The 12,140-nt window shown below is 30.3% G+C and overlaps 1 protein-coding gene across 1 annotated transcript in view; it reads right to left on the bottom strand.

Moving 5' to 3' along the window:
• The window catches only part of LOC129988707 (uncharacterized), a 345,098-nt gene extending 333,226 nt beyond the window's left edge, over nucleotides 1-11,872 (bottom strand). The window contains exon 1 of the mRNA XM_056096978.1: nucleotides 11,361-11,872. Within this exon, the coding sequence (XP_055952953.1) occupies nucleotides 11,361-11,520 (160 nt within the window). The 5' untranslated portion in view covers nucleotides 11,521-11,872. The remainder of the gene's footprint in view (nucleotides 1-11,360) is intronic.
• Between the last annotated feature and the right edge of the window lie 268 nt (nucleotides 11,873-12,140).

The raw sequence follows: 12,140 nt of genomic DNA, 5'->3' as shown, positions 1-12,140 counted from the left end.
CAAACGATTTTTATGTATTATATTTTAATATATAAAAACTATTTACAGCATAATATATATTTTAATAAACAAATTTGCAAATAGTTCCGGCGACAGAGAAATAAATTTCTGGATATAGTACGGACGTAAAAATGTTAAATTAATTGTTACTTAATTAATTGATGAATTAAATTTTAATTGTTTTAATACAGATTCAAATGTAGAAACTTTTGCAATTTGATTTGAGGGACTGCTTTGCTACCTACAAACAAAAATGTTAAATAAAGGCAGGAGATTGACACTTAATTTAGTATTAATAATTTAGATATTTAATTAAATATTAGGTATTTAAATAAATATTTTCGCATATCAGTCTAATTATCAATTAAAGAAGCCTCTGTCAATTTGTTATTTTCATGAACTAGTAGAACAACACTCCGTGTTTCTATGTCTACAAACTATAACAATAACTCAACACTTGAATGGACTTTGATGGGTTTTTTATACAGCAGTAAATCAAGGTGATATTGGTACCAAAACATTTTCCGTTACCTAAATAATGGGGGCCGACCATATGACCAGTTTTCAGGTAAGACAGATATAGAACAGCTCAAAAAGGCCCTCGAAAGAGTTGACCATATCCGAGTGCAAGCGAACTGATTCGGATGTTAAGCTCAGGAAACGTGATAGATGAATTTGACAATGAAACCCAATTCTATTTGAAAACCTCACCGTCATCGTGCGGGTCAGGGTTACGTCAAGATATTCTTCCGCTTCTAGAAAGAAACCGCAAGATAAACGCTTGCGGGAACGAAATTAGTTCCATTTCCATTTCTCCAATGAGATGACCCGAAAGATAGAAACTGTGCTGTTGCGATAAACTTTCTTTAAAAAAATAAAAAAAAATTAAGTACTGTAGAGAATTTATAGACAAAACTCATTCCATAAAAACTGCGTTTCTAATCGTCCGATTAACTGGGGCAGTTTCAACGTCGGATATTTGTTCCGGTTCGAAAGCTCGATTAGAATTGTCCTCAAATTTGAACAAAATTTCCTTGTTTGTACAACTTTTTAAAAGGACTTCCAGATATCACAATTATCAATAATTACAAAATATTAATCTTTGGCGTGAATTTTTACTAAATCTATTGTATGATTCTTGGCGGGTTTTTTGGCGATGAATCCCTGGCATGCGGTAAATAGTATAGGAAAACGAAACTTGTGTTTTAGACGGATTTTTTCCAACCGATTAAAGCCAAAATTTGACACAAAACTACAACTATAGTCACTAAATCACATACCAAATTTGATATATTTAACTCATTGCGTTTTTGAGTTATCATGTTTACATGCTTCTGAAAGTAGAGACCGACAGATGGCCAATCTGTTGTTGGATTTGACTCAAAATATCCAAGATGTCTTGACTATAGACGTTAATTCGGTGTACCGAATTATATCCATCTAGCTTTCTTTGTTTCGTAGTTGCATAGTTTAAGACAACGCACGAAATTTCATCCGCCTTCTCAATGCGTTTAAGTCATCTTTGCCACAGACAGGTAGACATAAGGACAGGAATGTGTTTTTCGAACACAATGAGATCTAAAACGTGAAAATTCATCAAAATCTCAAACCTGATTATTACAATACTTTCTGTCTATTTCATATACAAAAAGTCGTAAAAGGGTTGCTAGGAGAAGATCTGCAGACAGGTCGATTAAAAAAATGTTGCTGCCTAACTACCAAATAAAGAAATTTGTAAAAATTACAAGTTCTACGAGAAAAAAATTAGAATAATATCAACATTTTGTCAACTATAATTGGTCAGATTCTAAATCGTTTCGTTACGTTCACTTTGTTATTGCCAAATTTATAAGTACTAAATATTTAATTAAAAAACATCGTATACGAACGCTAATACCGATAAACATGGATAATCATAAAATATATAATATATAAAATTGTTATTGCGTATGTATCATCCACAAATTCGTTATTGTGTCCATTTTTACAGAAGGTCGAACTTTTGACGGATTTGGTTTAGAATCTGATAATTCTAATGTTGAATGTATATGCTAAATTTCATTCGCCTAGCTATTTTTTTTTTTTCTTTAAGGTTATCAAGGCCATGTGCACACGGACTGACAAACAGATTTTTCATGTATGTATTTCGTCGACAATTTGACAGAAAGCTGCAGTTTTTATGTAAATATCAACAAATCAAATTTTATGTCTAGATTTGCGTTTTGAGTTAAGATAGACCGAAAAATATGCATAGTTCAGGCAATGAGTTTTTTGGACTTTGGAAGAATTGAAACGTGTAAATGAATTAAAATTTTTTTTTTCTTAAGTTATACTAATGCATGATTACACATTGGCTATGGAGCACGGATGAATCTGAATGACAGGGTAGCCGTAGCATTGGTAGGAACTAAGATTGAGTCTTAAGGGCATCACCGGCCACGGTAGAACTCTTCCCGTGGGAGACACGTCCCGTAACATGTAAGGAGTAATCGATTCCAATTCATTTCTATACTCACCTAGGTGGTGAAAACAAACAATCAAGCTACAAGCTTCTCATCCTGAGGTACTCCCCTCCCCGGCAGGGAATATACAAAAGGGTATGTAAAAAGATTGTTTGGAGTAAAAGCCACAGAAAGTAAAACAGAAGAAACAAAATCCTACGTCATCAATAACAACACTTTGTGAGCAAAGTATCGCAAACAGATTTAAGGTATAATTAAGCAGTCAAATATCCTTTCAGGTTTATATTCATTGCTAGATTAATTCAAAAACGTACTTCTTCAGTTGTCATAGCGTTCATTAAAATGCAAGATTTGTTCAGATCCCTTTTCTCTCTCTCTCTCTCTCTCTCCTCACTTTCAATACAAACAGAAATTATTTTTCGATACTAATAAAGCTCCCATTCGTAAAATTATGGCGCCAAACCCAAAACGATTGCATGCGTTCAAACGCATTTGAAAATCAATAAAACAATGCCTAACATTATAAACTTTCTCCAACAGAAACTAAGTTCCCCGACAAAGCTTAATTAAATCGAAACAATACAGGAAATGCGAAGAAATAAAAACTCGCCAAGGCGTAACACTTCTAAAGCTACACTCTCTCAACAAATTACGAACTGTTGCTGCAAACGATTTTTCTAAATTGAAGTTTCAAAGTCACGCACAGACAGGTACACACTATCGTCTGTAAGTTGTGCTCTTCGAACGGGAAGCCAGATGGCGAGGGACCTCATTACGGACCCTCCCTGCCGGAAGCAATCGTCTGCTCCGAAAAATCCCCTCCCCTCCCCCCACCTTACTACTCCTTCTGATCCTAAAAAGATGTTCGATGCCACCTAAGAAGAAAAATCTGTCCATTCAAAAGGTAAAGGAATAAGTGGTATTAAATTTGCACAAAATAAGTAAAAAAATAAATTTTAAAAAATGCCGCCGTATCTAAAAAGAATGTCTATTCAGAAAAATATTCTGAAGTCGATTTGAACATCCTTCATTCCTCTCTCCTCTTTTTCTTTTTTTTTTTTCCTTTTAAAAATAAACTTTTTATTGTGATTCTGATGTTATAAGCATTTTTTGTATATATTTTATTTATTTCTTATATTCAGTAAGTAAAAAAAATGTCCGAAGAATATTAATAATATATTATAAAAAGCAAAATATATTATGAAGAAAATATGTTGTTGCCATATATATATATATATTAATAAATCTTCATATTATGTATTTATAAAAAAAAATTAAGTTAAGGACTATATAACTTCATTGAAATAAAAAAATCGAGATCAAAAAGTTACCGTTTAGTTTAAAAAGCAGAAGCACAATTTGTTTTTTCATCAGAATTTTTTTAATACTTTCTATCAAAAGATTATTAAGATCCCACAGTATTTAATCCATTAATCAACAATTAATTAATATAAAGCTTTGTAAACTTGCAATTAGTTCTTATGAAATTCATAATCAGCAAATTTAATAATAATGATTTTTTTTTAAATTAAAAAAAAATCATATCTCCATACATTTGAGACCGAAATACAATTAAACACTCTATTGTTAAGTCCAAAATGTTGTTAAAAAAACTTCAACCACGAATTTTAAAATAAAAAGGCTTTTTAACGGTCACACAATAAACTTTAAAATGTAAATTAAGAAGATATAAATACAGTAATTGTTTTAAAGCCTTTTTGTATTGATTTGTGTCTTTTCGTTTTGAGAATTTTGCAAAACATCCAACTGTCGCAACCCGCCAATCGTTGATAATACTATGTTGGACTTCTTTATGACGGTTTATTTTTAACTGGTGTGGTGTGCTAGTTTGAATAGGGAGTGCTATTTCAGGTATCGTCGTTATCTGACTATGAGATGCATTCCAAGAAAAACTCTTATGTCACTTCAAAACAGAATGTACAAAACTTTGAAAAAATGTAGACATAATAAAAAGAAAACTAACTATACATTAAAAAAACTAAATAAAAACTCATAAAAAATACTAAATTTAACATCAAAACTCTTTTCAGAGTTTATCATATTTTATAAGAATAATTGATTTTAATAATTCACTTAGTACCAATTTTGATTACTTTGCTTCAATTTAAATAAATTATTATTAGTTAATTTTGGCAACGGAGCATTAATCAAAGTTTCTATTATAATACGAAGATTTCTATATTCTCATTATATGAGAAATGTACAGAAATTTCCTACTTGAGTAAACAATATATTGGAAATCTGAATCTTTCGGTTAATCTGTTTCTTATGTAAACAATTTTTTTAATTTCAAGAATTTTCTCTAGACTAAAAATCTTTTTTCGATAAAACGCTTTCCAAAGCTACGAAGTCGAGTATTATAGTTGTTAATCATGGTTAAATATGTTTTATATCCAAAAACTCTAACAAACAGAGATAAGCTTTTCGTCTCTGTTTTTCTCGTTTATTAAGATAAATTTATCGTTTTACATTTTATTCTATGATAAAGAAACTGAGTATAGATATCGGATGTATTCTTTTATTGTTTTAAAATGGTACTTTAAAATGTTTACTAACTTTGTCAATCTAAATGTTATACAAAAATGAAAAAAAAAATCTTTTGTAAAATATTTATTAATCCAAAGACAAATATCGTCTGTAAAACTAAATAAATAATTTATTTCAGTTTTGCTGTTTCCTTATAATTAGCTATGTTTCCAGTTATTGCTAATAAAAATATTTGTTTGATTTTCGAATATTTATGTTAAATTAATTTTAAATGCTATTCATTCATGTATAGATGTTGAGCAATAAAATTACTTAAATTAAAATAAACTTTTTTTTTAAATAAACTGTATAGTTTTTTTTATGACATCAATAATTTTATACAAAATTCTTCCTGTAAGTAATGTTATTTTTAAAAATTTTAGAACTTACTTTAAAAATCTAATTATTTTTAAAACGTTGATAATTATGATTTAATACAATAATAATAAAAAACCGCTCTCATCCAATTAAAAACGAAACTAACAAAATGAAAGCTTGATTTCTCAAATGCAACATTTTTTTCAAAGTCTTTCCTCTATGGGACTGAAACAATAAGTAAATTTACTTCTAAATTATTAACCTCTGAGATAATTATGTTAAGAATAATGTCGTCAAACTTTGTTATCGTAATGATGTTAAACTATAAAGCTTCTAATCCGGAAGTATGGAATCTTCCCGATACACATTTGATTGTTTAGCAAGTAACATTTAGTATTGTTCACTTAATTATATTTTCACAATAATTCACTTTCGAGTTGAAATGTCATTCTAAAAATCGTCTTAATGCTTGGGAATACCATTATATTTCACATATGACGTCGGTTTGGGCAGATAACTGATAAAAAAAATATCCTGGCCTTTAAAATTCGAAGAAATTGTCTCAATCTCAATTGCTTACTAACAAAGATAAATTAAAATGAGTTTCCGTTTTTTAAAAAAAATATATAACAAATTCGAAGGGTTTTTTTCCCTCTACAAATTAGCTGCATAATTTCAGTAAGTCTGTTAAAATTGTTCTGTAAGGCCGTTTAAGAAATAAAATTATTCTCTAGGAAGATGAATTCATATGAATTAATATAAATTCCTTTAAAATGAGTTCCAATCTAATTAGCACTATCTGAAGTTCGCATCTTTTTACCTTCTAGTATAAATATTTAGTATAGAGAAAGTATAGTATTCGTCAAAAAAATAGAACTCGAGATTTTGACGAAATTCCACGTTTTAACATCACTGAGTTCGAAAAACACATTTATCGAAAATGTCTGTCTGTCCATGACTAAGATAACTCAAAAACGATTTGAGCTAGACGGTTAAAATTTGGAATATGTTCTTTACACCAAATTTGCAAATATCGATCAAATTTTTTGTCGAATAGGAATTAGAATAAGAATTTTCGTCTATTCGAATATAAGTTAACACGATAACTGCAGAACGATAAGAGCTAGATTGATAAGATTCGGTACACAGATTTAACATCTCTGGTGTAGACACCTGTTACATTTTGAGCCAAATCCAACTATGGGTTGATTGTCTGTCGGTCTGTTCTTTCATAAACATATAAATGCGATGACTTAAAAAATCTGTGACTATGTAAAATTTGGTACAGGAATTTGTCACTATACGTGCAGTTTTATGTCAAATTTTTATTTCAATCGGTAGAGAAAAAAAGTGTCTAAAACACAAATTCTTTTGGATACTATTAGCGCAGGCCATGGATGAATCGCCAAATACTTCGCCAAGGATTACACGATAGATTCAGTAAATATGCTAAATTCACGCCAAAGGTTGTTTTGTAACTATTGTACGCCAATGTCATTTAAAGCGTTCTCTGACGTGACAAGTTTTAGAGAGTACGCAAGAAAGCTTCGAGGACTCCCACTGGTATATTTTTACCACTGCAAAAATGCACCATTTTTATTTACCAGTATGCAAAAATGGTACATATTGGTAATAGTAAACATTTAAAATTTAAAAGATATATAACTTCAGGATATTTGGCAGCACTCAGTGATTTAAAATCCGGATCGGAAATACAGGTGTTATAATGCGAGTTCGCAAATTGTACAGACTAAGTCTATGGCAAAAGATACCGACGTGCTTTGATTGGTTTAAGCCTTGGCATCTTTTTGGCAATGTTTTGCCAAAAATATGCCATACCGAAATATATTTTTATAAAAAAATAAAATTTGTGAATTTATCCCCCCTCCCTATTTTTTACGGGTTACATGGAGTATTAATCTGGAACACATATACAGCATAAAATTCAGGAAATATAAAAATTACAATTTATTAAAAATATTTTTTTGTGTGTGTTTCTTTTTAAAATTATTTTGATATAACTAAAAAAATTAGTTACGAAATCACATACTCCGTTAAAGCTTACTTATTTATACGTTTTGGGCATTAAGTAATCATCTCCCCATATGTATTTGATGGGAAAGTAACAAACGTTCAGCAACAAGTTTCAATGACTGCATAAATTATCTAATAAAGGCACGAAAGTCATAGAAAAATAAGAATTACGTAATTGCTGCATCATATGTTGAGTAATTACTTTCATTTAGTTTTTATACTTCTGTGCATAAACAACATTAGTTACTTGTGTTACTAGTATTATTAGTAATATTTATTATTATTGTTAATAATTAGTATTAGTAGTATTACTAGTAATATTTAGAGAAAACAATTATATTAATAAAAATTAGATCGTGTTGATATTCACTCGTATCTTCCATAAAACTAATGAAAGGTACAAGGTTTGTGTCAAATAAGCGAAAACTACACTATTATGAGAGCAAAAATTGCCAAAAAAGATGCCAAGGCTTAAACCAATCAGAGCACGTCGGTATCCTTTGCCATAGACTTAGTCTGTACAATTTGCGAACTCGCTGTTATAACAGCCTTTTTTCTCTCATGTTCAATCTATTTCTATTGTATCTTTCTTTATGCGCGTCCCCTGAGATCGTTTCATGTTTCTCCGGGAATAAAGCACCCCAGGTTGGGAAACTTTACTTTAAATATTCAAGAATCGGCAATGATTTTATGCAAGGCTGATTAAATTCAAATCTGACAGAGAACAATAAAGAGAACATTTCGACAGAACAGAGAGATTACTTAGTTTGCTGCTAAGTTCGAAGTTCCAAACCATTCCAATTGCTCCACCAACTGGTATCAGCTAGGTGATGCGTGTAGAGCAGTTTCTGTATCGATGGGGGGTTGTTGAGGCTAGGAAATTGGTCATTGTGCATGCGAGTGGCGGATGATCACCTCATGATTCCTGTCCGCTGAATGCATGAGTGGTCAACTTGACTGAATATCGATTGCCCAACTGCTCGGCCCACCTTCGTGAAACACTATCTCTATCCGTTGGTGACAACAAAAACTGACCCTATTAAGGTGAATGCAGAAGCAGGCTAAGCTCTGAATAAGCACAGAGTTGTGAAATCGCAACAATTTTTTTTCGTAACTATTACATTTTGACATATTTGACAGGAAATGTTGAACTGATTGGAAGAATTTGGGAAATAGCGGGATGGTGAATTGACCTGAAAGCAGGGATATTTAATTGATTAAAAGGTTTTCTATTTCATTTCGAAAAAAAAATGCAAATGGGTCGAATTTTCAAAACATTGCAAAATTTGAATTTTAATGAGCACTATGTTATATAGATTAATTACTCCAGATGAAAAAACAATCATATGATTACTATTGTAAAACATTCAAGTTAATAAATGCATGCAACAAACCAGCGGAAGCGGTTTCCCTAAAACTTTTTATCATACTTTTTAATACAGGTATTAACCCAAGGAATGCCTTACATAGCTTACATAGATAGGCTTACAATATTTACGAAATATTAACTTTTGGCGTGAATTTAACATATTTACTGAATCTATTGGGTGATCCTTGGCGCGTTTTTGGTGATAAGTCCAAGGTATTCAATTAATGGTGTCCGGAAATAAAATTTTTGTTTTAGGCGCATTTTCCCCCAAATGATTGAAATAAAAATTTGGCACAAAACTGAACTTGTAGTCACAAATGTAGTTCAAAAATTTTTTCACTGAACTCTCAACGTTCGATTCTAAACTTCCTCTATACTAATTTGAAAAAGTAAAAAGAAAATTTTCAGATACTGTTTAATTTTTGCTTCTCAATGGAGGCCATATTGGTTTCGTTTAAAGAAGTCGAGAGTGGTTAAAACACTGGATATCGAGGATTTGGGATTTAATACCACAGAATAATTGAAAGCGGGTATTAACCATGATAATTCGCTAGCAAACTATGGCTATGGCTTAGAATTCTCTTGCACTTACTCTAATGTGATTATCAAATTTGCAAATTTTGGCTATAGCTTTGGCTATTTGGAGCAGCAATGGCCTGTTAGCAGAAATACAGCTCCATAGCCGAAGGATTAAGAATTCAAGTCCAATTTGAGAATAGATCCACCGTGTCTATGAATTCATTTTATCTTACATTTATCGAAGATCAAAATATATGCCCGCGAGGAACAAACACATCTTACCATCGTGCAAAGTGAATTAGTTCAACGTAACGTTTCTATAGTTTCTAAACGGGACGAAGCTGAAATGAACAACTCGGGCGTTAACTTCAAATCTTTAATCTCTATTAGAAATTTATATTAATTTTTCTATAATAGTCCTCCAGTAACTCTAAAGTAGAATTTAAATTCAGAATATCTATATTACTTACATAGCAAGAAGTAATTATTCGTTTGTAGTAATTGGATGAATATCTGACATGGTGTTGCGTTTTCAATTACATAAAAAAAACTACGCTAAATTTATATTAATCAGCTCATAAATGCTTTTTCAAAATCTTTTAATATCAGAATATTTATATTTATTTGTATTTATTAAAATCAATAACCACTCCAAATCAAAATTTTGCATCTGTATTCTGAAAATGAATTTTGTTCATCCCAAAATGTGAGGTTCAAAAAGTTCTAATCGTCAAGAACATTCAGTATAAATTAACGAATATCACACTAAAAGTTTTTTGTTTAATATTTCCTTTTTTGACATTGTACGCAATGAAGAATAAAACAGGTTTAATTTTACCCTGTTCTTTAATAGCGGAATACTGAACTTTCTAATAAATTGTTTTAGGCAACGCACAGTTTAAAAATAAAATTGCATACATTGATATAAATAAATACTATTTAAATTTAACAGTGACATTTTTAAACTTAATTTTTTAACATTAACAATAATTTATTTAACATTAACATTAACATTAATTTTAATTTTTTAACATAAATTTTGCAACATTTTTAACTTAACAAAGGAAAGAAAAAAATTCAACTCACAATAACATTTATTAGAAGTTTAATTCTGTTAAAATGTTATGAAGAATTTGAAATTATTTAGATAATTCAATCTTATGATTTCAATTAATTTCATAGTCATAGAGATGAATTTAAATAGTAAAAATAATCACACCGCCAAATACAAATATATAAACTGAAAATACTCGAATATTTCAAAAAAAAAAAAAAAACACCCTGGCGATGTTTATAATAAAGTTTACTATCAAATTAAAACAAATTAATTTTATTAATATAAATGACAAAAGTAAATTATCAATATAGAATGAATAAAACCAAATTTCAAGCATGCCATTATGTACAATAAATATAAATATCATTATTCTTCAAGTTGCTTATTTAATTAGATAAAAAAGATAAGTAAATGCTGTTCTGAACTTTGTGAAGAACAGAGATATCATAAATTCTGATATAACAAACTTCTTTTACCAAGATAAGGAAATGGCGTAATCTTTAGCCGCAAATAATGGCCTGATAATATCCTTAAATTAATTTATATGAACTATTTCTATTTTTAAACTCTAAAATGTGATATTAGAGACACAAAATACAAAAATTTATATTCATATTAAGTAAATAGAAATATCAATTTTAACATTGAATTTTTAGAATCTTTTTTTAAATCGAATATTCTGTTTGGAACATATTTTTTTTTTAAAATCTAGATTACGATTATCAAAATTTTTAGCAGAAATACTTTACATTTTTATGTCATTGATCTATCTACAGAAGATTAGAACATTATACTAAATTTCATATAAATTTATCATATACTACTAAGAAAAAAAAATCAATACTTTTTTAAATAATAAAAATTTATGTTAGAATAATTGCACCAGAAAATTTCATAATACAACTTTTATTTTTCAATAGTTTTATTGCTCAATAAACTTAAAGCTGTATATACATGACTGACGAAAAGAGATTTTAGACACATAGTCTAATCAGAGCAAATCTTTTAAAAAAATGAAAATAAATTGACGAACGATAAAATTTTTTTAACATACCTGGATCAACTCCTTTTTCAGGTTTAGCACTGCTAGTCCCTTCGGTTGGGGCAACCACCTGAGCAGCAGACGATAGTTTCGTTTGCCGAAAGGCGAGTAGCGAAAACAACAAAACCCAACTGAACACCGAGCGACAACTGTCAAATCCAAACAAACACATGTTGCTTTGCGAGTGGCAAGTTTATGATGCAGACGATATAGCACAGATCGATGAAATTCCGAATCCACACTTCTAGTAATTCACATTTTCACTTCACTTTAACAAAGCAAAATAAAGTAAAGCACAAAGTTGGTAAGAATATATTCCATGCGTTGAAAAAGTTTAATAAAATTGCAATAAACAAATTCGAATTTTTATACCACACTTAGCAAAGATTTTCTAACTTTTTGTTTAATCACCTACAAATTAAGGGATTCATTTTATTTTAAATATTTCAAGAAAGCATTAGCGTGTTTTGTGATGGTGAAAAAGTTCAGCGTCCGCTGCCGCTATAGCTGACTTTCAAACGGGAACCTCCACCGGTTTCCGATTTGAAATGCCGGCTTATTTTCTACGGTCACCAGCGGTAGCGGTGGGTTGCTTTCAATCCAGGTCGCCAATTGGCGCGTTGTCAAGCCTTTTGGCGACAAAAAAAGAGCACTAAAACGGAAAATGCGCTTAAGCCTTTGTTTACGTTTTTTCCCCCCCCCCCCAAATCTTCTGTCTCGATCTTCACAGTGGTTCCGCGGTAATGCTGTGTTTATTTAAATAATGCGGTCCGATTTTCTCTGTCTGTTTAA

The sequence above is a fragment of the Argiope bruennichi genome, chromosome 10 (genome assembly GCF_947563725.1).
Source record: "Argiope bruennichi chromosome 10, qqArgBrue1.1, whole genome shotgun sequence".
Taxonomy (NCBI): domain Eukaryota; kingdom Metazoa; phylum Arthropoda; class Arachnida; order Araneae; family Araneidae; genus Argiope; species Argiope bruennichi.
Note: the sequence above shows the minus strand (reverse complement) of the source record. Positions and strands in the feature narration are given on the sequence as shown.